A 23,358-nucleotide genomic window follows, 5' to 3' on the forward strand; every position below is an offset into this window, starting at 1 on the left:
CTGATTTCATCCTGAGCAGTCTAACATTGATTCGCTGTGCTTATATGTTACAAATGGAAGTGATTCAAAAGGGAAAAATTCAGTGAAGAGACTGATTACTCTAGCCAAAATACGCAGGATGACCACTGCTCATCTTGGGTCCCTGGCTGACTCAGGTTCAATCATCACCATGCAGCTCAAGTATCACCATATCCTGGGTGGATTTCCTGACGGCTTCTGCATTCAGTGGAGTGAGCGCTCCCTTCCTCTGACACCTTCCACTGCACCTGCATGAACCTCTGTTGTACCCATAGCCACTGATTTTTCAAGTCTGTCTCCTCTACTAGATTCTGAGTTCCTTGACAACCGGGGCTGTGTCTGGCTTATTTCTTTATCTGCTGTGCCGAGTGACTATTTGATGGATGGATAAATGAAGAAACAGGCACAGGCCCACCTATTTCCTCAAAGTCTTGCTGGACAGAGTAATGAAATAGAAGCATTCTTATAATCAACACAGTGGTTTTTGTGGGTTATGTAATTCTTTACTTTCATCTGCTGGCAAGTATATTCTCTGTATAATAAAATAATAAGAGCCCAAACTGCCATTTATACAAAGTAATCTATTTCCAGGGAGTCCTAACTCTTTAAGTCCTTTACAGGTCTGACTAGCTGAAATGGACAAGTGGATATTCATCACTAGCTCAGGCTGAGCCAGATGAACAAATTTGGCAAAGACATAATTCTGATGAAAAGAATTTTCTTGGCAAGTGAGACAGGCAAACAACAACAAGATTTTAACCAGCTTACTGACTTCTTTACAAATCTGCTCAGCCCAGACCAATTCTTTTGTAGCCTAGGACTCTGACTATTAATAGATTTTAATTCATTAACCTAGAATTGTCAATTATTTGACAATAAGAGATCCACCAGCTTCCAGGGTGGTTGTTAAATCCCACATGTCTTTGTGACTTAGAAGACTTTAACAGAAAACTGGAATATTTTAATCTATTATTTTTTCTAAATTGTAGCATTTAGACATCTTTTAAAATTCCTGGTAATTTTTTTTTTTCTTTTAAAATTCTATTCAGAATGATGACTTAATGCTCAAAGGATATTTTAAGGTTTAAATGAGAATGACAGAGGACAGATTTGTTACCTCGAGTGAGTGGCACTATGTAAAATGAGGGTGAACAAGCAATCGGTTAACTTTTACTTTACACAACATTTGTATTGTGTGACTTCTAATGAGCATATATTTAACTGAAAACAGTTTGGTAAAATGTTCAATAAATGAGTTAACAAAGCCTCTTTTTCCTGGTGATCCTCAGTAAGGTCTAAAAACTAAAGGAAAAACCATTCTGAAACAGTAAATTCAGACTGGAAGCCAAAAGGCACAAGCTGCACAGTCCTACGCTTCCATACTGTGTGCTTTACTGGACGTGTGTCAAGTGGGAGCTCGAGACGCCCACTGTCCGAGCGTTGACAAGAATATCTGGGGAGACGGCTGACCGAAAACATCAGCGACCATCACAACGTATCACACACTGAACATCAACAAGTTTAACTGTTTGTAAATGCCGGAGGATTTCTGAGAACGACAGAACTGGAGAGGGCTTTGCTGGCGGGCCTGAGCTGGTTTTCGAAGGGCAGACTTGGAGGATGACGGTCAAGGGAAGCAGAGGGGATAAGCCTGGGCAAAAGTGTAGCTGTCCTTAACATGAGATGTGCTTGGCTTCTGAACAGACGTCCTTGTCCTCCAACCACATGGGTCGCCTCGCCTGGAGCCTCCACTCCATCAGTGACCAGAGGTGAACCTTAGTCCTGGTCAGGAAGTGATGAGTCTCTGTCTCTGAGGGCAGATGCCACATCAGTTTCATCATGGATACTGCTACCCTGGACACAGACCCCATGGCTAGATCCTGATTTCTGAGTAACTCAAAATCCACAGCTGAACACAGGACCTGGTGCACAGCAGGTTGTTAATGTTCACTGAATTAATGTCAAATATTGGCCTTTTGGGGCCATGCCTTCCCTGCTGTTGGCCCATGAACAGTCAGACATCACTTTCCTGAGCTTATCCTTTGCCTTGAACCCAGACCATGTATCATACAGCCAGCAACTAATAAACAGTGCTCTGGACGGCTCTTATCTCATCATGGCTTTTTCTCCTTGGCCCTCCCTTCCTCTACTTCACAATTATCTGGATGCTTGTCTGGAAGAAGCACAAGCTGGAATCAAGATTGCCTGAAGAAATATCAATAACCTCAGATATGCAGATGACACCACCCTTATGGCAGAAAGTGAAGAGGAACTAAAAATCCTCTTGATGAAGGTGAAAGAGGAGAGTGAAAAAGTTGGCTTAAAGCTCAACATTCAGAAAACGAAGATCATGGCATCTGGTCCCACCACTTCATGGGAAATAGATGGGGAAACAGTGGAAACAGTGTCAGACTTTATTTTGGGGGGCTCCAAAATCACTGCAGATGGTGACTACAGCCATGAAATTAAAAGACACTTACTCCTTGGAAGGAAAGTTATGACCAACCTAGATAGCATATTGAAAAGCAGAGACATTACTTTGCCAACAAATGTCCGTCTAGTCAAGGCTATGGTTTTTCCTGTGGTCATGTATGGATGTGAGAGTTGGACTGTGAAGAAGGCTGAGCACGGAAGAATTGATGCTTTTGAACTGTGGTGTTGGAGAAGACTCTTGAGAGTCCCTTGGACTGCAAGGAGATCCAACCAGTCCAGTCTGAAGGAGATCAGCCCTGGGATTTCTTCAGAAGGAATGATGCTAAAGCTGAAACTCCAGTACTTTGGCCACCTCATGCGAAGAGTTGACTCATTGGAAAAGTCTCTGATGCTGGGAGGGATTGGGGGCAGGAGGAGAAGAGGACAACCGAGAGTGAGATGGCTGGATGGCATCACTGACTCGATGGATGTGAGTCTGAGTGAACTCCGGGAGTTAGTGATGGACAGGGAGGCCTGGCGTGCTGCGATTCATGGGGTTGCAAAGAGTCGGACACAACTGAGCGACTGAACTGAACTGAACTGAACTGTCTGGGCTGTGTCTTACAATTGTATCCTGGCCCCTGACAGCCTACTCTGGTCTGCCCAGAGAGGACCAAATAATAGCTAAAAACAAGAACGATTTATATTCATAGGACATTTCCTATGTTTTGGGCTTTGTACTAAACACTTGCTAGAGGTTAACCTTTCGGTCTGCCCACTCAGTAAGAAAAGTGCTGCTAAGATCTCACTTATACAAACAAGAAAAAGGAGGCTTAGATAAAGTGGCAGAGGAAGATTTTGAACCATGGGTTGTCATGCAATGATTAAAGGCACAGTGGGCTCTGTTATAAAGGAGGCATTTGGTAAGTGGGAGGACTGGATGACGGACGCCTTGACTTCGGGGCTTCGAGGAGTTTCAGGCAATGTGAAGCCAATGTAATTTGAAGTAGACAAGTAGCAGAAAAAAAAATATGTTGAAAAATTTTTTATTTCACTTTACTTCTTATCCCTTTGAATATCCCTTTGAATACCCTAACCCTAATTTGTAAAACAAGTTTGCGTGTATCTTTTTATTCTACCTTTTGTCTATGTGCATTAGAAGTAACCTACACACTCATGACAATATAACATGGAAAAGGGAAACAAAGAAGGATCTGAAGCAACGGAGCAATGGCTAAACTGTGCTGCATTAATTTGATATAATGCTAGCAACCCTATGAATTGTAGCCCACCAGGCTCTCCAAGCGAGAATACTGGAGTGGGTAGCTATTCCTGTCTCCAGGGCATCTTCCCGATCCAGGGATCGAAACCAGATCTCCTGCATTGCAGGCAGACTCTTTACTGTCTGAGCCACCAGGGAAGCCCTGTTGAAAATAAAAATCAATGAATGACAAAATAGTTTTGTGAAGAATTTAGAACTTACAACTTTAGATGGATTCCTTCCTCATTGTGGCTGGAAAAAGGAAGTGTGTTGTGTACATAGAAAAAGGACTTGGAAAAATGAAAGACTGAATCTGGGTGGTGAACTTAGATTATAAACATACTATTTCTGTATTTTAAAATGTTAATGTTGTTTTCAATTGTTTTTAATAACAAAGGAAAAGTTTAAGGAAAAAAACATATTAATGCAGCAGACATAAATGGATAAGAAGTGAAGGAAGGACATCTAAGGATCAGGAGATGAGAGCACTGGATTTTGAGCAGAGGAGCATTAACAGAAAAAAAGCAGTGGCTCTAAGAAAAGTTCAGAGGGAAAACTCGGGGGCATGTGGTGTGTAACGGAATACAGATGAAAGGAGATGGAAATTTTGTAAAGTAATTCAAGGTTTCTAAGCTGAGGACAGGAAAAAAAAGTTAGTTCTATGAATAGAAATCACCCAACTCTAAAGAGGAATTTACCTGATGAAGATAATTATGATGTTAGGACTTCCTTATGATATGAGAGTTACTACATTAAAATATCCTTACGGTGAAAAAACCGAGTGTATGTGATCTGGAATCTTATTGAACAATTAGAACTGGAGCTACAGATGAATTAGTGCCATAGATTTAGAGGTTCATATCGGTGGACCTACTCCATTCTGATGACACGTCATTTAGCTAGTGAAAGTGAAAGTCGCTCAGTCGTGTCCCTTTGCGACCCCTTGGACTATACAGTCCATGGAATTCTCCAGGCCAGAATATTGGAGTGGGTAGCCTTTCCCTTCTCTAGGGTATCTTCCCAACCCAGGGGTAGAACCCAGGTCTCCCACACTGCAGGCGGATTCTTTACCAGCTGAGCTATGAGGGAAGCCCATTATTTAGCTAACACAACAATAAAAAAAAAGAAAAAGAATTTGGATGTTTTTATCTAGATGCTCTCACCTCTCTTTATTGTATTATACCTTGCCTTTACATTTTGGTATTATTTGTGCAGCCCCTGAAGGTATCTGATCTTGGGACCTGAGATAATCCCTTAAAGTCACTGAACTGAATGATTTAGTTACAAAAAAAAGAGGTGGGAAGGATATAGAGAGTTGGAGAATGAGGAGACAATGTCTAAGAAGCCTCTACCAGTATCTGAGGAAGAGTAAGTCAGAACACCTGTCTTTACAGGAACTCCAGAAAGGGATATAGATGTAACTGGGGAGCCAAGAGAATAATCTATAATAGGAAAAAAAATCTTTGAATCTGAAGGAGATTACAATATTGAAGGTGCTATGAAAAATCAAAGATTCACACACTGACACAATCTCATTTCAGAATGACCAGGGGTAGCTGGTGAGGAGGAGTTACTTAATAACAGCAAGAAAGCGTCGACACGACAGGGATATGAAAAGGAGAAGAACTGATCAACCATCAGATTTCTTGTAGGCAGTATAAAATACAGAAGGATATCGTTTCTTTATAAAGTCAAACATAACTGTACCATACAACCCAGCACTCCCAGGCTTAGGTATTGTCCAAGTGAAATTAAAAAAACCTATATTCATGCAAAACCTGTACATGAAGGTTACAGAGACTTTATTCACGATCACCAAATACTGGAAACAACCCAAAGGTCCTTTAACAGGTAAGCTGATCAACAGACAGTGCGACCTTCAGGCAATGGACTGCTATTCCAGAGGAAGAATAAGCAAGCACAAGAATCTCAAACGCATGATACCGAGAAGCCAGACTGAAGAGGTGACGTACTGTATAAATCTCTTACAGTGACAAGTTTGAAAGGTAAAAAACAGACAAACAAACTATAGAGACCAGAGCAGCTCAGTGGTTACCAGGGATTGGGATGGGGGAGGAACTGAAATTGGAAGGGGTCAGCACGAGGGAATTTTTTGAGAAATGGGATTTTCTGTATTTGGATTGTGCTATTAAATAACTTCATGCATTTGTCAAAACTCAGAATTGTACACCAAAAAGAGTGACCTTTATTCTTTATGTAAATTTTTAAAATAAAAAAAGACACTGATTTTAAAATACAGGCTCTGTTATATCACATAAAGGTGAGCAGTAGAAGAACTAAAGTGAAAACTTTATTAACAGAGCTTGAAGGGAAGGGGAAGAGGTAGTATAAGTTAAATCCTCTCTTGCAAGGAGCCCATACATATTAATTTTAAGCTGACAGACTAAAAACATTAGTGGTGTAAACTGTCACTTACATTTATTAATCAAAAGAAATAAAACCAGAAATGGTTCAAATGGCTGCAAGTACAGTGGAATCTGTGTGACTGAGGAGCTGGGGCGAGGACCTTTCAAATTGTATGTCTTAACTTCCTGGACCATTTGAAATCACATACGTGCATTGCTTATAGTTTATTACAAAATAAATTTCAAACTTATATTAACCCAAATATTGTGGGTGCAAAAACATCTTGATTTAATTTTTTCACCAGATCTTGTATTATGGAAAAATAAAATTCAGAGTTACACCCCTAAGGTACTTAAAGGTGAGATTTTCATTTACAGTATAAATGTAAAGCACTATTGGTATCCTAACTAATTTTACATACAACACGTTACAAACATATTATAATAATGTTAATATAAAAGTGATATAAAATATTATATAAAGTGAACAATTTTATTAGCTGTTCAGATTTGTTCTTATACTAATTATGTTTAATAGAGATCTAAATTTCTCTCATAATTATGTCATAATAAACATATCTTCAAAGAGATAATTTCCTCTCTTCATGTTGATATAGCAACAAAATAGACAGAGATACTCAGTGATAACCAATAAGCCCGAAAGCAGTCAATGTTCTTTTCATCTACGGCCAAACTGAATCAATGGGCCCATGACAGCTACTCCTGGTAGAAACTATGCTGAAACTTTTTTGCAGGAAAACATCACAGAGGCTTTGGGGTCTGAACAGAATTTGACAGGGGAGAGATTTAAAGAATAGTTATTGAAAAAAGAATTTACTCCGTTCAAGCAACTTTTTAATAGCTTTTGATCCGTTGCAAGAACCCCAAAGTGCCAGTATGTGAATGCATAATTAGGTAGGAGAAAATTCATTACAAAGTGAATTTTGGTTCAACTTGACAAGCAAAAAATTCTCCCATGGCTGCTTTTGAGAAAATTATTATACCTTCCTTTCATCAAAATGTTGCCAATTCTGCATTTCTGTCAATAGCATTTAACGTATTTATTTAAGTTGTCTGTTTTCTACCTCGTTGAAGTAATAGAGAGCTTTATTTAAATCTCATCCTTCTTCACTTACATAATACACACACACACAACCTCTCCACACGTAACAGAATCATTCTTGGCATCCCCACTGTGGAAGCCATGGAAATGCACCGCTCTCGCCTCCTGCTGCAGTCAGCACGGGAAGTGAGGGCCCTTGCGGTCACTTCTCTGCATCTACTGTGGCATCTGTGCTCAGGCCATGCTTCTCCCAAGTGGGTCTCAGTCCGTGTCTGAGCACAGCGGATTTATACTACCAGACCATTCCTGCAGGACATGGGCTCTTCCACTGTGTGACTTAAGCTCAAGGAGTCCTCCTTGGCCTTGTCAACACTTTCCGAGAACCACTCTGTTATCTGAGGCTCTTCCCACCTAATCTTCCCCCCTGCCCTCCCTCCTTTCACAGGTATCAGATCAGCAACTGGGTTTTCTCCTCTTTATACTCCATGTGCGTTTTTTCTGTTAAACCTCATGGACCTCTAATCCCTGCTTGGAGGATTTGAACTGACACACTCAGTTTGAAGAAATGATAAGCATGGCACCTTTCTATAAATACCTAGGCCACACTGTCTTCAAAGAGAAAGTATCAGAGCTATTTTTACGAATATTAGGAATAGATTGAGCTGGGCCCCCAAGCTTCCTTAGGAATGTCTTTTATATCAGTGATATATAATCTCCTCAGTCTCTAGCAGCAGTCTCTAATCTGGTTCTCCTTCTTTTAAATTATCCTACCTCTCCACCACATTTATTATTAATGTCCTAAAGTAGCTTTATGCGTCCTATCACTCCTTACGGGCTTTAATGATTCCTTCAGGTCCAGTGGTTCAAGTCCAAATTTCTCAGACCTCAGACCCTCTACAACCTAAATGCAGTCAACTTCTCAAGTTTTAAAGAGAAGAGGGCTTTCTTCCTCCAAGGCTAGAGACAAGAAGCAAAGGATTGGAGATAACATAAACAAAACCAAAGTTTAGGAAGAAAAGCTAGGAGGTTCATTTCAGGTTATTTTATTTTTCCTGGTAGATAGGTGATGGCAGGGCAGTTGCTGAGAGGGATATAAGGGTTGAAGAGGGGAGATAAGTATTGTGATAACCAAAGTGGAAATTCCCAATGAACTAAAAATATTCTGGACTAGCACTCAAGGACACCCTTCAGCATTTGAAGGAGTAACATAAGCAAGGGCTTCCCTGATAGCTCAGTTAGTAAAGGATCTGCCTGCAATGCAAGAGACCCAGGTTTGATTCCTGGGTCAGGAAGATCTGCTGGAGAAGGGATAGGCTACCCACTCCAGTATTCTTGGGCTTCCCTTGTGGCTCAGCTAGTAAAGAATCCACCTGCAGTGTGAGAGACCTGGGTTCAATCCCTGGGTAAGGAAGATCCCCTGGAGAAGGGAAAGACTACCCACTTTCATTCTGTCCTGGAGAATTCCATGGACATAAGCAAAACTCTAGAAAATTAATACAAGTGGTTAAGAACGTGGAGCGTGAGCCAGAATCTGAACACCATCGCCTAGAGCTCATAGCTGTGGGCCTTAGATTCTTTATCAGGATAATAAGGGTAACACAGTACCTCCTTTATAAGGTTATAATTAAATGTCTATGGAATTGGCAAGTGTCTTCTGTTTTCTGTCTTCACTGTCACCAGTACTTATATAGTGAATATAGAATAAAAAAAAAAACACACTTTGACCTACAGGTACAAATCTGCAGTGATGAGACTAGTATACCTCGTGGTGATTACAGTTAATACTACTCTATCATATACTTGAAAGTTGCTGAGTAGATCTGACATGTTCTCACCACAAAAAAGAAATGGTAACTATGTGAGGTGACAGAGGTGTTAGGTAGCACTGAGATGGTAGCCATTCTGGAATATATAAGTGTGCCAAATCAACACCCTGTACACCTTATTAAACTTACACAGTGCTGCATGTCAACAACATCTCGATAAAGCTAGAAGAAACTGACCAGGAATATGGTGCAGTATTGTAGATGAAGTACGAGATACAGAATCAGAAGCCTTCATTTTGCCTTCCAGATGCTAGTTCATGTCTGTGATCTTGGGCACATCGTTTTGGACCCTCACAAGTACCTATCTCTCATTACCTAGTTGTTATGAGGATCAAAGGGGAAGATGTCTGTGAAAGTACTATACACATATACAAGTTCAGTTCAGTTCATTTCAGTTCAGTCGCTCAGGAAACAATGCACATTGAAGGGTTTGTTTGATTCATGTACCAAAGCCCTAAGCCCTGAAAATGCCGAGGATCAGAACGTTAAATTTCGGTATTGCAAAGACATTGTAGACAATCTCTGTCCAAAAAACATGCTGCTTCAGGAATTAAAAATGGAAGGGAAGCCTGCTCCTGTTAGGGAAGATGGTGATGGTAGGTAGAGTCAGAGTTTGAGGTATTTGAGTGGAGGTGGGAAAGAAAGGGTTTTCCAAGGAATGAGAGCTTGGGGAAAAAAAAGGACCACATAGGAATGCCATGGCATGTGCGATGGATGTAATGGCTCAGAGGTGTATATTCGTACAATCAGCTTCCTCTTTCCCTTAAACCCACCTCTCCATAACCGGGCAGCTGGCTGCTGCGTCAGGAACTTACTGCTGTGAGCAGCCATAAACAGTGTGCTAACGGTGGCTCCGCCTGAGAACACGCTTTGGAGAGCACAGCGTGTGTTGGTCAAGGCCAGAGACAGTATTTCCTACCCTCTACACACCACAGGGCACATACAGGATAATCCAACACAGCTGAGAAGCACGTCGACAATTATTATTATTAAAAGCAAGCAATCAATTCCACAGATCCGTGGCTCTTTTAAAACGTGTTTTCTCATCTCTCTTTCCTCTCAGATGTACGGTTATTGTCCACCTGGAAAGGCCTCCCAGTGATAGCCAGAAATCTGCCACCACCACCCCTTCTGCTGTTTCTGCCATCACATTTAATTGTGTTTGCTCAACTCGAAGCCAAACTCATATGCAGTATATTCAGATGGTTAAAATAGCAGAGCGTTCCACTGTCCTCACACGTTATTTTCGACACCACAATTCTTGCGAGTTAGTTTGGAATAAATAAGGTAAAGAGAAAAGAAGCGACATAAATTTGTTCCAGCGGCAAAGAAAACAATATCAAAATGGCAATCTGGAGATTCGCCACGAAGGAAGGAATATAGAGTGTTCCTTTTGGTGAGCTCTCCTGCAAATGCAATCACCATCTCATTCGACAGTCTGGATTTATTTTAAAGTGGGTGAGAAAGAAAGCAGGAAAGTAATAGTAAGAAACTGTGAAAAGCACCTTGATTATTTCAAAAGATCAATGTACAATCACTGTACTTAGTCTTATATGGCATTAAAGGTAAAGGTGTAGAACTGATATATATGTTGATTTTCTTAACCTCTAAGGAGTCTTTATTTTCCACAATGGCAAACCTTCTAAGTTGAAAAACATATATCATCATACATATTCAGGATCTCTTTTCTGAGGTCTCAGCTACTACCTATTTCTTTAAAAGCCTTGAAAATCACAAATTTACAAATGTTTGGTTGGATATTTTTGTCAGCTAACTCCATCTTACATTTTTCAGCATGACTATCATTTAACAGATACAGACCCTACCACCCCAAAATTAAAAGACTTCTGAATCTGAATCGTGGAGTAAAGAACAGACTTTGTTGCTAAAGAGGTTATGGCTTGAATTGGATCAATTAATTAAAGAAAGACCAATGTTCTGTGCTTTTAATTTGAGCTGAACTTCACATAAAAAAAAAACAGGCATTTTAAACAGACAAAGCTTAATTAACCTGCTTTTCATCCAAATGAATGAATATGCACATAGATAACTTTTTACTTGAGATTTTGCAGGATACACTTCATATTCCAACATGCCTATTGATCAAACACCACCTTTAGAGAATACCTACTCTGTATTCATCTGTCAAGGGCTGACTTTTTCTCTGCATTCTTATTCCTCATTTGCTCGTTAATTAATTCAACAGGTATTACTCAGAGCCTGCTATGTGCCCAACGGCTATTCTAGGCCCTGAAGACACAGCTGGAGTTAAGACAGCCAAGGCCCTATTCTCATGGATTTTATTTTTCACTCCAGAGGCAGGGGTAGGGGGATGTGGGGGTGAGCAGAGTTAAGCGACAATAAACAGAAACTATGATTTCAGATGGTGATAACTCAACTGAGAAACCACAGTAACGCAGACTTGGAGGATCACTTTAGACAGGTGATAAGCCAAGACCTCTCTGAGGAGGTAACACATGCCCAGATAGACAAGATGGCACCAGCCATGGAAGTTGCTGAGAGAATTACAAGTACCAAGACCCTAAAACAGCGACGAGTTTGGAGAATCCAAAGGGCAGGAAAGGCAATGAACTTCGAACATCAGGAATTGGGGAGACCTGTTTTGAGATGAGGGCTGAGGGTGAGCAGAAGGCCATTCCCGGACAAGGACTCAAGCAGCCAGCCACTTCAGGATATTTTCTGATGCTGGAGTCAGCAGAGTCCGCTTGTGGAACACAGGTCAGTGTTGTCTCAGATACACGTATTATCGGCACCACCGTATCTCCTCTTTCATGTACCTGAACCATCCCTCCGGGGCTCATCCCTTGAGTCTTTAGCCCCTACAAGCCTCACCTGGTCCTAGACCCTCCTCCTTGCTCACGTTTTCACTGTGTCTCACAGACCTGTGGGCATGCTGCCTGCCCTCTGACCTGACACTCGTTCTGACCCTCATGATTGGTCTATACCTGGAGTTTACATAACCTCCATGGACATAACTTCAGGTATAACCTGTCTGGACCACCTCCCACCTCCAACTCCCTACTAATCCCAAATGACCTTCACTGGTGCCTAGCCAGACACTAACACCGCTTTGTGCCAATGCTACTACTTCTCTAAGTATGTATTGTCTTTTCAACTTTCAAAACCAATGCACATCTTCCTTTAACATTCTCTCGACTGTGCAGACAGTGGCTGACTTTATTTTTGGGGGGCTCCAAAATCACTGCAGATGGTGACTGCAGCCATGAAATTAAAAGACGCTTACTCCTTGGAAGGAAAGTTATGACCAAACTAGACAGTATATTAAAAAGAAGAGACATTACTTTGCCAACAAAGGTCCGTCTAGTCAAGGCTATGGTTTTTCCAGTGGTCATGTATGGATGTGAGAGTTGGACTATAAAGAAAGCTGAGCGCCGATGAATTGATGCTTTTGAACTGTGGTGTTGGAGAAGACTCTTGAGAGTCCCTTGGACTGCAAGGAGATCCAACCAGTCCATCCTAAAGGAGATCAGTCCTGGGTGTTCATTGGAAGGACTGATGTTGAAGCTGAAACTCTGGCCACCTGATGCGAAGAGCTGACTCATTTGAAAAGACCCTGATGCTGGGAGGGATTGGGGGCAGGAGGAGAAGGGGACGACAGAGGATGAGATGGCTGGATGGCATCACTGACTCGAAGCACATGAGTTTGAGTGAACTCTGGGAGTTGGTGATGGACAGGGAGGCCTGGCGTGCTGTGGTCCATGGGGTCGCAGAGTCAGACAGGACTGAGCGACTGAACTGAACTGACTGAAAGATGAGAAAATCCACAGTCGAATAGTTGAGATCACTTTCCTAAGGTCAGCTCACAACAGCTCTGGCCCAAGAAGCCAGGAATCCTGTTTTCCCACCTCCATCCTGCTCTGGAGGTGAGGGAGGTCTCGTCTACTCGGGGTAATCAAATCTTGTGAGAATAAGTCCATGGACGGTCTGCTTATGATGTTGAATTTGAAGGCCAGGCACAAGGAATTTACGAGGTAAATAGAAAGGATTCCCTCCTCCTCGACTTTTTTCAAGCTTGTGGATTTGAGTTCCATTTCTTTGTAAGATTAAGTCCCCAGACAACATTTGTGGCACCATGTATGAACTCAACCACAGTGCAGGGATGGGTTAGTATAAATTTATTACCAATTAAAGAGAGAAAAAGAAAAAGAAGTAACTGTTTAGGAACTCTGGGGGAGAAAAAAACAGCATATTCAGCTAAGTTGCTCTAGGTTTTTGTCTTTGGCTCTGCCTACCAGCAAAGATCATAGGTGTAGGTACAAAGTATCACTTTTTGGATATAGGATAGTATCTATAATCCTCATTTTTGAAGTTCAATACTCTGTGATCTCATTTTCAAATATGTAATTTCAAATAACCCCGTTGTAAAAAATTCAATGCCCTATTTATTTTTTAAATTGGCACTTCAGATAAATCCAAACAAGAATCTCTCAGAGAAAATAATGGGAAAAAAATCTTCCTTACGAATTCAATATTAATCAGGTCTCATAAATAACATTCTTAAAATAAATGGGAAAGTGCTAAAAGAGATTAAAAACTCTCAGATGTCTTTCATTCTTCTAAGGCAGCTCAGTTGTATTCATTGTAGCTTGTGGTATGTGGTACCTTAAAATAGAATGCCTTTCATACCATTTTTATAAGACTCTAAGAAACAGAATCTAGCTGTTCCCGTTCAAAATTCATGACCCTTTCCCAAGAGAACTGTTTTGACCTGTTACTACTTCTGGCTAAACTTGTGAGATTTCTTTTTCTCCACTCATTCCTGTACATAATATCTCAGGGAAATAGAGTTTAATAGCTATCAGCCTAATGGAGGTATACCTAAATTTGTTAAACAAAAATAATATGCAATGTGGGGTAAAACACAAATTCACTGAAAAGTGAATATTACCAATTCACTTTTGTATATAGTAAATATAGTAAGTTTTGAGTCTTACTTTTAGACTATATTGAGTCTAATATAGTATATTAGAGCAAATATAGTAAGTTTTGAAGGATGTGTTGCCCTTACAGCACCATTTAGTGGACTGGCAGCAGGCAATTCACAACTGCAAAACTTAGTAAAATACAATACTGCTAAATCTACATAAACTCAAAACTTCCCAAGTATCAGGGGGAAAATGATTTATCTTCCCTAGTTTGTTTCCAGATAGCCAGTTAATACTGTGGGGCTTCCCTGGTGCCTTAGTGGTCAAGAATCTACCTGCCAACGCAGGAGACGTGGATTTGATCCCTGGGTCAGGAAGATCCCCTGGAGAAGGAAATGGCAACCCACTCCAGTATTCTTGCCTGGGAAATCCCATGGACAGAGGAGCCTGGCGGGCTACAGTCCATAGGGCTCCAAAAGAGTCAGGCACAACTTAGCAACTAAATAACAGCAAACATTATGTAGCCATAGATTCAACAGAAGATCTGGTCTCTCCTCCCACCTCTCCAAGCAACTCTGAGACAAGACAGGAGCACCCGTGAGGACGTGTGCATGAATAGCGAACACTCTGAACTATACCCTGGCCCTTAGCACCTTGCCTGCCAGGTGGAAAGCTTGCTGAGAGAAAACTCTGTTCTCGATGGGGAAGTTTCTGGATTGCTCAACTTTGTCCATGATTGGTGGGTGAGCTTCACTCAGGGGTGAAATATTAGGAATACCACAGTGACAACACACTTTAAATCTACAGTTGTTTTTTTTTTTTGGCAACAAAGCTGCCTTTTAAAAAATAAAAATTAAAAAAACCTTCATCTGGGAAATACCAGAATCTCTCTCTCAAGATATTTTCTTATATGCACCCAGATTTCTCAAGGATGAATTGACAATTCTACTATGTCACTGTCTCTATTTGTCTTTTATGAAAAATGATGCTTTATATTATTTCAAAATGATAAAATACATTATAAATCATGAAGACATATAGAAGTAAGTATAAATAAACATAATACCTGAAGAATAAAAGCAACCACACATACATACTTTATGTAAAGATGTGATAGTTGATAGAGAAAAACAAGCTTAAAACTTACACTAGTGTTTTCACTGAAAACCTTGAAGGTGTGGGGAAAAACATATTTATCTAAAACGTAAAGAAAACATGTATACCTTTGTGCAAAATAAATTACACGTATGGACTCCTCAGCTGAACCAGCATGATCGTTTTATCGCGTTGTCCTGGGTGCACGTGTACGTGTGTGCGTGTCTGTGTGTACAGTCACATGCAACAGAGACTGTGGCAAGGCCGTGCCAGAACGACCGGCTGCAACGCAAAAAACTCAGTCTTGACAGTTTTACTTATATGTTTCCTCTGATTAGACCAGCTGATTTGGCTTGGCATTCTGTATGCATTCATTAAATGGTTGTAAACAAAGGCATAGTAGTCTAATGAATTATAATGACATTCAAGTCAATAACTTTGGGTGTTTACAATGCTGAACTATTACATTTACAACATCAGAAATATTGAAAGTTCAGACTAAAATCAACCGATTTCATCTCAGAAAAAGATGTTTCTGCCTTTTGCAACTGCTTACTCTAGAAAAACAAAATTCGGAAACTACACTTCAGATAATTTCACATATGTGTGTCTCTACACACACTCACATGCACCCTGTGTAAAAAAGACATATATCCTCGTCCCCCAGACGCATCCCCCAAGTCCCCAGTCCTATTACCTGTTTTTGAGCAGTACACTGAAGGTCATCTTATCCAGTCCCAGGTAATTTGGCAGCAAGTCTGACCAATTCCAGTTCCATTTTGTGATGGCTGACTGTTGATAAATGAGAAGACGCTATTGTTAGTTATTAATCAGAGTTAATATGACCAGTAAATTAAAGCTCCAGCTGTGATAGACTAACTAAGAAGGAGGGGGGTGTAGAACAAGGACTTAGACAGATAACATCAATCATGTCCACAGAAGAAGGTTTTTATTCCAATAAGACAGCAATTAATTTATAAATCCATTTGGGGATGCAGTCATTATTTATAAAAATATAAATCAATTTCTTCAGTCGTTATATTCTTCCAACTGCTAATGGAATTTGTCCAACAAGTTTCTCCGAAAGTGTGACTCTTTGTATTGTAAAGCAAAATAACTGGCAACTTTTCCATGTGTCAATTTATAGGTTTCTTTTAGCTCCCAGAAGTTTGATTAAAAAAAAAAAAGATGGAAGTATTGATACTATGGCTCAAATTATAAGACACAGCTTAATTAGAGTGATATTAATGTTTTCAGTTAAGAAAATGCTTTAAAGGGGAAATTATAAGGACCTGTAAGTGTAAATAATATAATTCTCTTTTTTCTCATTTAATAGATAATTTCACAATAGAGTAAGGAGAAAAATTACTGTGAAAGATAATCTCATAATTCAGAACTGAATACAACATGCCATTTATTTAAATGAAGTGAGGATAATTTAACAGCTACAATGATTATTTATGGTTGGAGGCATCTAATGTACAACACAGGAAGGCAGCTAATAAACTCAAACTTATGCAATATATTTGGTGTTTAAGTATTATGGATGCTTATTCCTCTTAAAACTAAATAGTTTTGATAATATGAGTCCAGGCTAGTGTTTAAAATCCAACAAGAACTATGCCCTGTCACCTGCTGATTAATGGAGCACTACACTCCTGTCATAGAGCAGGAGAATTCTGCCCCGGGTTGTCAGCATTTGAAGGTCTTATTCTACTACAGTATTGATGAATGTAGACGAGGGCTGTAACAGGCATGGTAAAAATATTATCTGCATCCCGAATTAGGCCCTTGTTTTAATTCTTATTTTCGTCAGAGCTCTAGGTCAAGCAATCCTTCTCTTCCGCCCTGCTAGTTCCAATCGTCTGTCAGGAGGTTACTGGGAAAAAGACACCGGGAGAATGAACAAAGCAAAAAGAACTTTAGGTTTCAAGTACTTTGGCATGAAGATGATCTTTTGCATGTAACTATGAAATATGCAGCTTAAACGATAGCATACTCTGACATTAAAAATATGTGGTGTTTATCACATGGACTTTATTTCACATATCCTGACTTTAAGATCATTAACAAATTCATTTCAAATTCGGAAATGTGTTTAGGGTTATGAAACAGCTAACTGACTTCATGCCACTTAAAATAGGAGCTCAGTGCTCTGTTTATGATCACTTTTAAAGTATCTTTTAATTTACCTGATAAATGAGATAAATTTATAAAGATTGCAAGGTATTTTGCGAGTTGTGTATATCGAGGGAGGGTGGAAGCGGCCATGGAGAGGAAGATTTTAAGGAAAGCTGGATTTCTCAAGCCTCTCATTGACACAGTCGAACAGATGTTCCCTCCTCTGCCCACAGTGAACTGACCGGATCAAAAGTCAAATTTTACAGACCGAAAAGATGAATCAGTTTGACAAATAGAAAAGAAGGTAAAATAACTTTTCCAAAGTCAATTTGCACAGACCATGCAAACAAGAACAAGGCCTTTTGCGTGCTAATCAAAAAAGATTTTGAGTAAATATTCAAACACAAAGCATTTTTTTTTCTTATTTGTGTAAAACAAAAAAAAAGGCACACAGTTTTAATGAAATTTACTATTTAATTTCCACATACCTGATCAAGCATGCTTTTACTGAACTCTTTGTACACATGGAAAGGGTTAAAAGCAGAGGGCTGATCTTCCACACTCTTCAAGGTTGTCTTTAAAGGTTGGATGGGTAATGGCTTTTCCTCTGAACCATTCATAGAAAACAGCTGTTCTTTTAAATACACCTTCAAGGGGGAAAAAAAAAAATTACAAGTTGCGATGGTAGGAAGCACATATTCTCTTTAAAAATAAACTGGTCAATATCCAAATCTATGCTTCCAGCACATTTGCTAGATTAGAGTATTACTTGCCTCAAGACAGATTACATTTTCAGAAGAAACAGCAGAGTACATACCAATCAGGATTGTAACAAACCCATCAAAAACAGGTTCACTTAATACATAGGAAAGATCCGAAAACTGTTTAACAAATTCTCACATAATGAATGTATGCTTGATTGTACCAGAATCTTTTTAATCGGCATTGTCTTGTCATTACTTCACATGTTAACGTGTCTGGGTTACCAAAACTTAACTCAGGAGCTTGACTACGCACAGTACAAGATTGCTCATCCATTCATCAAGCGTAGTTGCTACCTACTCCATGTCAGCAGAGTGCTAAGTACTCTGATAGTTCACTGCAAGCAGTCTCCCTCTATGTAGAATGAATTACAATGTAAGCTCCTCAACTCTGGTTTCATGCTGTGGACTGAAAATTATCAAGGTTCAACAGAAGCTCCAAATATGTAATCTTAATTTTATCCTCCAGCGACAGCTTGGGCCAAAAAAAGTCAGTCTATTGTATTATACTTTATTTTCCATCCACAAATAAAAAGGTGAATAACCCTAATCTGAATTATAAGACTCCTCCTAGAAAATGATAAATTTAAAGGACTAAAAGTTTCCCACAAACTACCAAATACTTACTGTTAATAAACAAGTCATTTAATAAATCATATAACAGAAACGCCCTTGTGATTTTTAGTGTGTCACAATATAAAGTTTTCTTCAAGCTTAGGGGCAGGACTTAGGTTCAGAGTCAGAAGTGAAAACAACTTCAGAGGTCATCTTGACAACCGTTGCTGCTCCAAGTCCTGTGTGTAGGTCAGTCAAATAAACTCTACCTAGGAGCCTGTTAGAAAAGCAGAATCTCAGGCCCCACCACATCAGAATCAGCCTGTTCACAACCCTCCCTCATCTGTGCTCGTGACCAGCATCTTCAACTACCATTTGGACTTTTATGCTCTGACACCTTACCTTTTCCTCAAAGATAAATGCTTAAAAACTCACCTCCTCTCAAAACTTCCCTCTCAATGGCACCTCTCTGCTGGGTTAAGCCTCTGACCTTGCCTGCTTCTGGTTGCTTTTAGCAAAAATGGGAAGAGTTGCTGTCTTCTTATTTCCTTGAAACAAGTGTATTAACTTAGGTTTTTAATTTGACCATACATAATTTGGATTCAGGGGCTTCCCTGACAGCTCAGCTTCCACTCACCCAGGCCTGTACCTGTATACGCTCTGTATTTACACTGCTTTCGAATACTATTTAGTAGCACCCCCGAAAGTGCTAAAGACACGATGCCACTCATCAAATGCACAAACCTCACGGTGCAATTTACCTACAGTATAACATTGCTTCACATAAAAGCAGCCCTAAGTGTTATGCTAGTCACTCAGTCACTTTGTGTTACTTGCGTTTCCTGCCTGCACTGTTTAAGCAGTCAGGCTGAGGCCTCCCTACTTTGATTCTATCCTCAACTCACATTATGCCTCTTACCTCTCAGCCCTGCATCTCACTCAGCAAAATAAACCATCAAATACTGAGCCTGCTTTCCCAGCTGATAGACCTTGCCATAACGCATGGTTATGTCAGTCATGTCCGACTCTGTGCAGCCTCTTTGAACTGCAGCCCGCCAGGCTCCTCTGTCCATGAGATTCTCCAGGCAAGAGTACTAGAGTGGGTTGTCATGCCCTCCTCTAAGGGATCTTCCCGACCCAGGGAACGAACCCTGGTCTCCTGCATTGCAGGCAGATTCTTTACCACTGAGCCATTAGGGAAGCCCCAACAGTAAGTATATTCAGTTGGAAAGAAAGAAAAACCTTAACTTGGAATTTAATTGATTAAGATGTGGCGATGCCCCCGCAGAGTCTTAGGTAGGTCAGATCTCATTACATATCTGCTCAGAAGCACTTCCTCAGACTTCCACGAGGAGAAAATGGCCTTTCGATTTCCTGAATACAACAGGTGGCTGACAGCCAATGAATACCCAACTTAATTTTTGCTGATTTTGCTTACGGGTGATTTCCTAATCTTTTGTCTTCTTGGAACTTTGAAAAAGAGAAGTATCCTATTAGGGGGCATTTAAACCTGCAATCGCGGTGTTCAGAACTATCGTAACTCAACCTTACTAAGGCTCTGAGGGTACTCTGACTAAAACATCTGTTCCTCTGTAACCACCACAGTTACTTTGGCCAAAATAGGTGACCAGTGAAGACCATGACATCATGCCCACGAAGACCATGACTTGGCAATGGAGGTCTTTCAGTTCACTAGACTTCCTGCTTTCCCCAAAGGGAACCCTCAGACAAGCTGTGAGAGCTCCTCAGCAAGAGTGAACAGGTGGAGTTCCTGTGTTACCAATCCTTCCTTAGCTCCAGTTCCTCCAGAAGTAGGACCGTTTCTCACAGCTACAAAGGCCTCCTTCTCAGGTGATCACTGATCACCTTGTTAGGTCACCTGTTTGAGGGTGATTACCTCTCTGAAGGCCAGAAAACAAGATTCACTTGAAGTAACTTTCAAATAGATCATAGTAAGGAGAACATTTATGTAGCCGAGTCATAAAATGCTGTGGTAGAGTTTAATTCACTCTTTGGAAATGTATGTTTTTTTAAGGCCTACCTCAATGAGATAAAATGCTTATCTTAACATTATTCATATTACACAATTTTTATTATGCCAAAAATGCATTTAGTGTTTGCAGACATAAACACAATTCTGCTTCATGTTAGATGTCACATTTGAATCCAGATTGAGCTTGTGCTTAGTTGCTCAGTCGTGTCCGACTCTTTGTGACCCCATGGACTGTAGCCTGCCAGGCTCCCCTGTCCAGGGGGATTCTCCAGGCCAGAATACTGGAGTGGGTCAGCCAAACCCGCCTCCAGGGGATTTTCCCAACCCAGGGATCGAACCCAGGTCTCCCAGGTTGCAAGGCAGATTCTTTACCATCTGAGCCACCAGGGAAGCCCATGAATACTAGAGTGGGTAGCCTATCCCTTCTCCAGGGATCTTCCCAACCCAGGAATCGAACTGGCATCTCCTGCATTGCAGGTGGATTCTTTACCAGCTCAGGGAAGCCCCTGAACCCAGATTATGTATGGTCAAATTAAAAACCTAAATTAGCAAACTTGTTTCAAGTAAATAACGTCAACTCTTCACATTTTTGCTAAAAACAACCAAAAGCAGGGAAGGTCAGAGGCTTAACCCAGCAGAGAGGTGAATAAGCATGACATTGATTCTAATCAGCTTCCCTGCTTAGCTTAATCTAGTTGCTCCTGAATACGGTTTGATATTCTTCCGAAGTTTCTCATTATGTCTAAGAAATCTTCAGCTTCACCAACACAAATGTGACGTCTGCAGGGAAGAGCTAAAAATCTGTCTTCAGAAAATTCTTCATCTCACAAATACCAGATTTTAACATCAACTTGACGGTCACAAATACACAATTCCCAAACTACACCTCTCATCTCTACCATTTCGAACTGAGTTGAGTTTATGAGCCGTGTTATTGTTTAAACCATATAAATAAAACCTACAATGTTTCCATGAAGCCTCTGCTGTACAAATGCAGAACATCCTGGGCTGAATAGATTCTATTAATAATGCAATATTGAGTTTGGTATTGACTTTAAGAAGTATTATCACCTCCTTGACTAACCCTTAGCTGCCAGCAGACGCTGCCTCAGGCCAGTACACACCTAATTGCTCGGTAAAAAGGCCGTTTCCCTACCTCATTGAGCCGCATGATGTGATAAATTTGCCTCAGGTATTCGCTGCCACCTGGTTTGTGGCAGATATCCAGGACCATCATGTTTATTTTCTGCTCAGTCAGTTCAAGAGTGATATCTCCTTCTTCTAAGGCTGTGCTTTTCTCTATTGTCATAAATGCACTAAATACAAAGAAAGCGTATTAAGTATCAGTGTAAGGAATTGTAAAGATGGAAAATAATCAAAGAGATTGAGTGTGGAGTGTTCGATGTAAATCTCATATGCAAAGCACCCATAAAGACTTTGCTCAAAGAGGTATACCTTCCCCAAACGGCGGGCAGCTCCCATAAACAGCGCCTTAGAACTAAGCACCTGAAAGCATTTTAAAAAATTGAACCATTTCTTTAAAAATATTTCTTTATTGCATTTATACTCCAATCTATAAAACATTTTCCCATTACCACAATTGCTGAAATTGCTATAATCGTGGGATGAAAACAAAACATTTCTTTTTAAGAAATAATTTGTATTTTCTCTTTGAGGATAAGGAGTATCTTTGATTCCAGAAATAGCTTTGGTATTCTGTCTTTTGTAGCCTTCTCTTTACACCTGTCTTAGACACATTAAAGACTAATTAAAGTGTCAAAAGGGGGAGCCTATTATGCTAAATATAGGCTGGGTGCTTCCTGGAGGAATGCTTACCACTGGGTATTTTAAATTGGCCTTTTGACACTTGTTGCCTTTTAAAAATACACGCCCTCCCTCCTGTTTCTTTCAGGTAACAGATAGTTAGCAAAAGTCACTACTCTGCTTATCCTTCCAGGAAAAGGCTCTCCTGTAAGCACAGCGGGAATGTGCAAGTTATATGTGTAAAACGTTTCTTTTATAAGAATTCATAGGCTTATTTTTTATTTTAAACATTATTCACATTGTAGTAATGGATGACTTTTTTTTTAATTCTCACACTATACCAGTGCAAAATAAATCACGATACTCAACTTACATCATATATGTTTTACACTAATTTTCTTATTACAAGTGCTATTAGGATCATGTTAGGCTTTGCAGTCTAAGTATTCTTAAGAAAAGGCATGGTTTTCCACTGTTTCCCAGACTAAATGAAATTTACTGTGGTGTAATCAGCTATATACTGCAGTTCATTACTGAGATTTTGCCATGATTATAAAATTAGTTCTGCTAAGAGTCAGTGCCGCTGACCTGAAGACTGAACCAAATGATACCCAGCTGCTGGACATTAACTTTTATATTGCTTCCACATGTAGCCTCAAAACATCCTTCTTAAAAAAAAAAAAAAGTTTATGATCCTATAAGCCTTGCTAAAAAAAATGAAACCAAATCCTACTCTTAAAGATATCCATTAGGTAGAGTAAATCTGTAAACAAGCAAACAAACAGAAAAGACTTTTGTGCAGTAATAGAAGTTTGTAAATATCATTTTTGAAACTGCATACAGGCTGCAAGCAAAATTTGTCGGGTTTTGTAGAGGCTGACATTGAAAAAGTTGAGGCCCTCTGACAAAGGAGTGTCTCAGTGTCAGCCCCTGAACTGTATCCTTTCCTGTCCATCACTGTGCAGGTGAAGCAAATGATTGGATTCAGTCAATGCTATGATTAATGAGTTCCTCTCTGGATTTGGGACTGCCTATCAATCATGTCATTAGGGAGAATGTGCCCTGAAAGAGGCAGACCTTAGCCAAGGAATAACTGCATTAATCTTAATCTGTATATGCACCCAGCCAGCCAAGTCAGGGTCACCATGATGAAAAACAATAATCTTCAACTCGACAAATTACTTTGCAAAGACAGACATTTCTTTACTTTTTTTGG

General features: G+C 40.1%; 1 protein-coding gene across 2 annotated transcripts in view; it reads right to left on the reverse strand.

Annotated features, from left to right (window-relative positions):
- The window catches only part of MCTP1 (multiple C2 and transmembrane domain containing 1), a 1,071,916-nt gene that overhangs the window by 184,147 nt on the left and 864,411 nt on the right, over positions 1 to 23,358 (reverse strand). For both annotated transcript variants that reach the window (XM_059888261.1, XM_010807608.3), the window contains 3 exons: positions 21,535 to 21,694; positions 17,558 to 17,716; positions 15,646 to 15,740 (listed from right to left, as the gene is read on the reverse strand). In XM_059888261.1, coding sequence (XP_059744244.1) covers positions 15,646 to 15,740; positions 17,558 to 17,716; positions 21,535 to 21,694 — 414 coding nt within the window. The remainder of the gene's footprint in view (positions 1 to 15,645; positions 15,741 to 17,557; positions 17,717 to 21,534; positions 21,695 to 23,358) is intronic.

The sequence above is a fragment of the Bos taurus genome, chromosome 7, assembly GCF_002263795.3.
Source record: "Bos taurus isolate L1 Dominette 01449 registration number 42190680 breed Hereford chromosome 7, ARS-UCD2.0, whole genome shotgun sequence".
NCBI classification, from domain to species: domain Eukaryota; kingdom Metazoa; phylum Chordata; class Mammalia; order Artiodactyla; family Bovidae; genus Bos; species Bos taurus.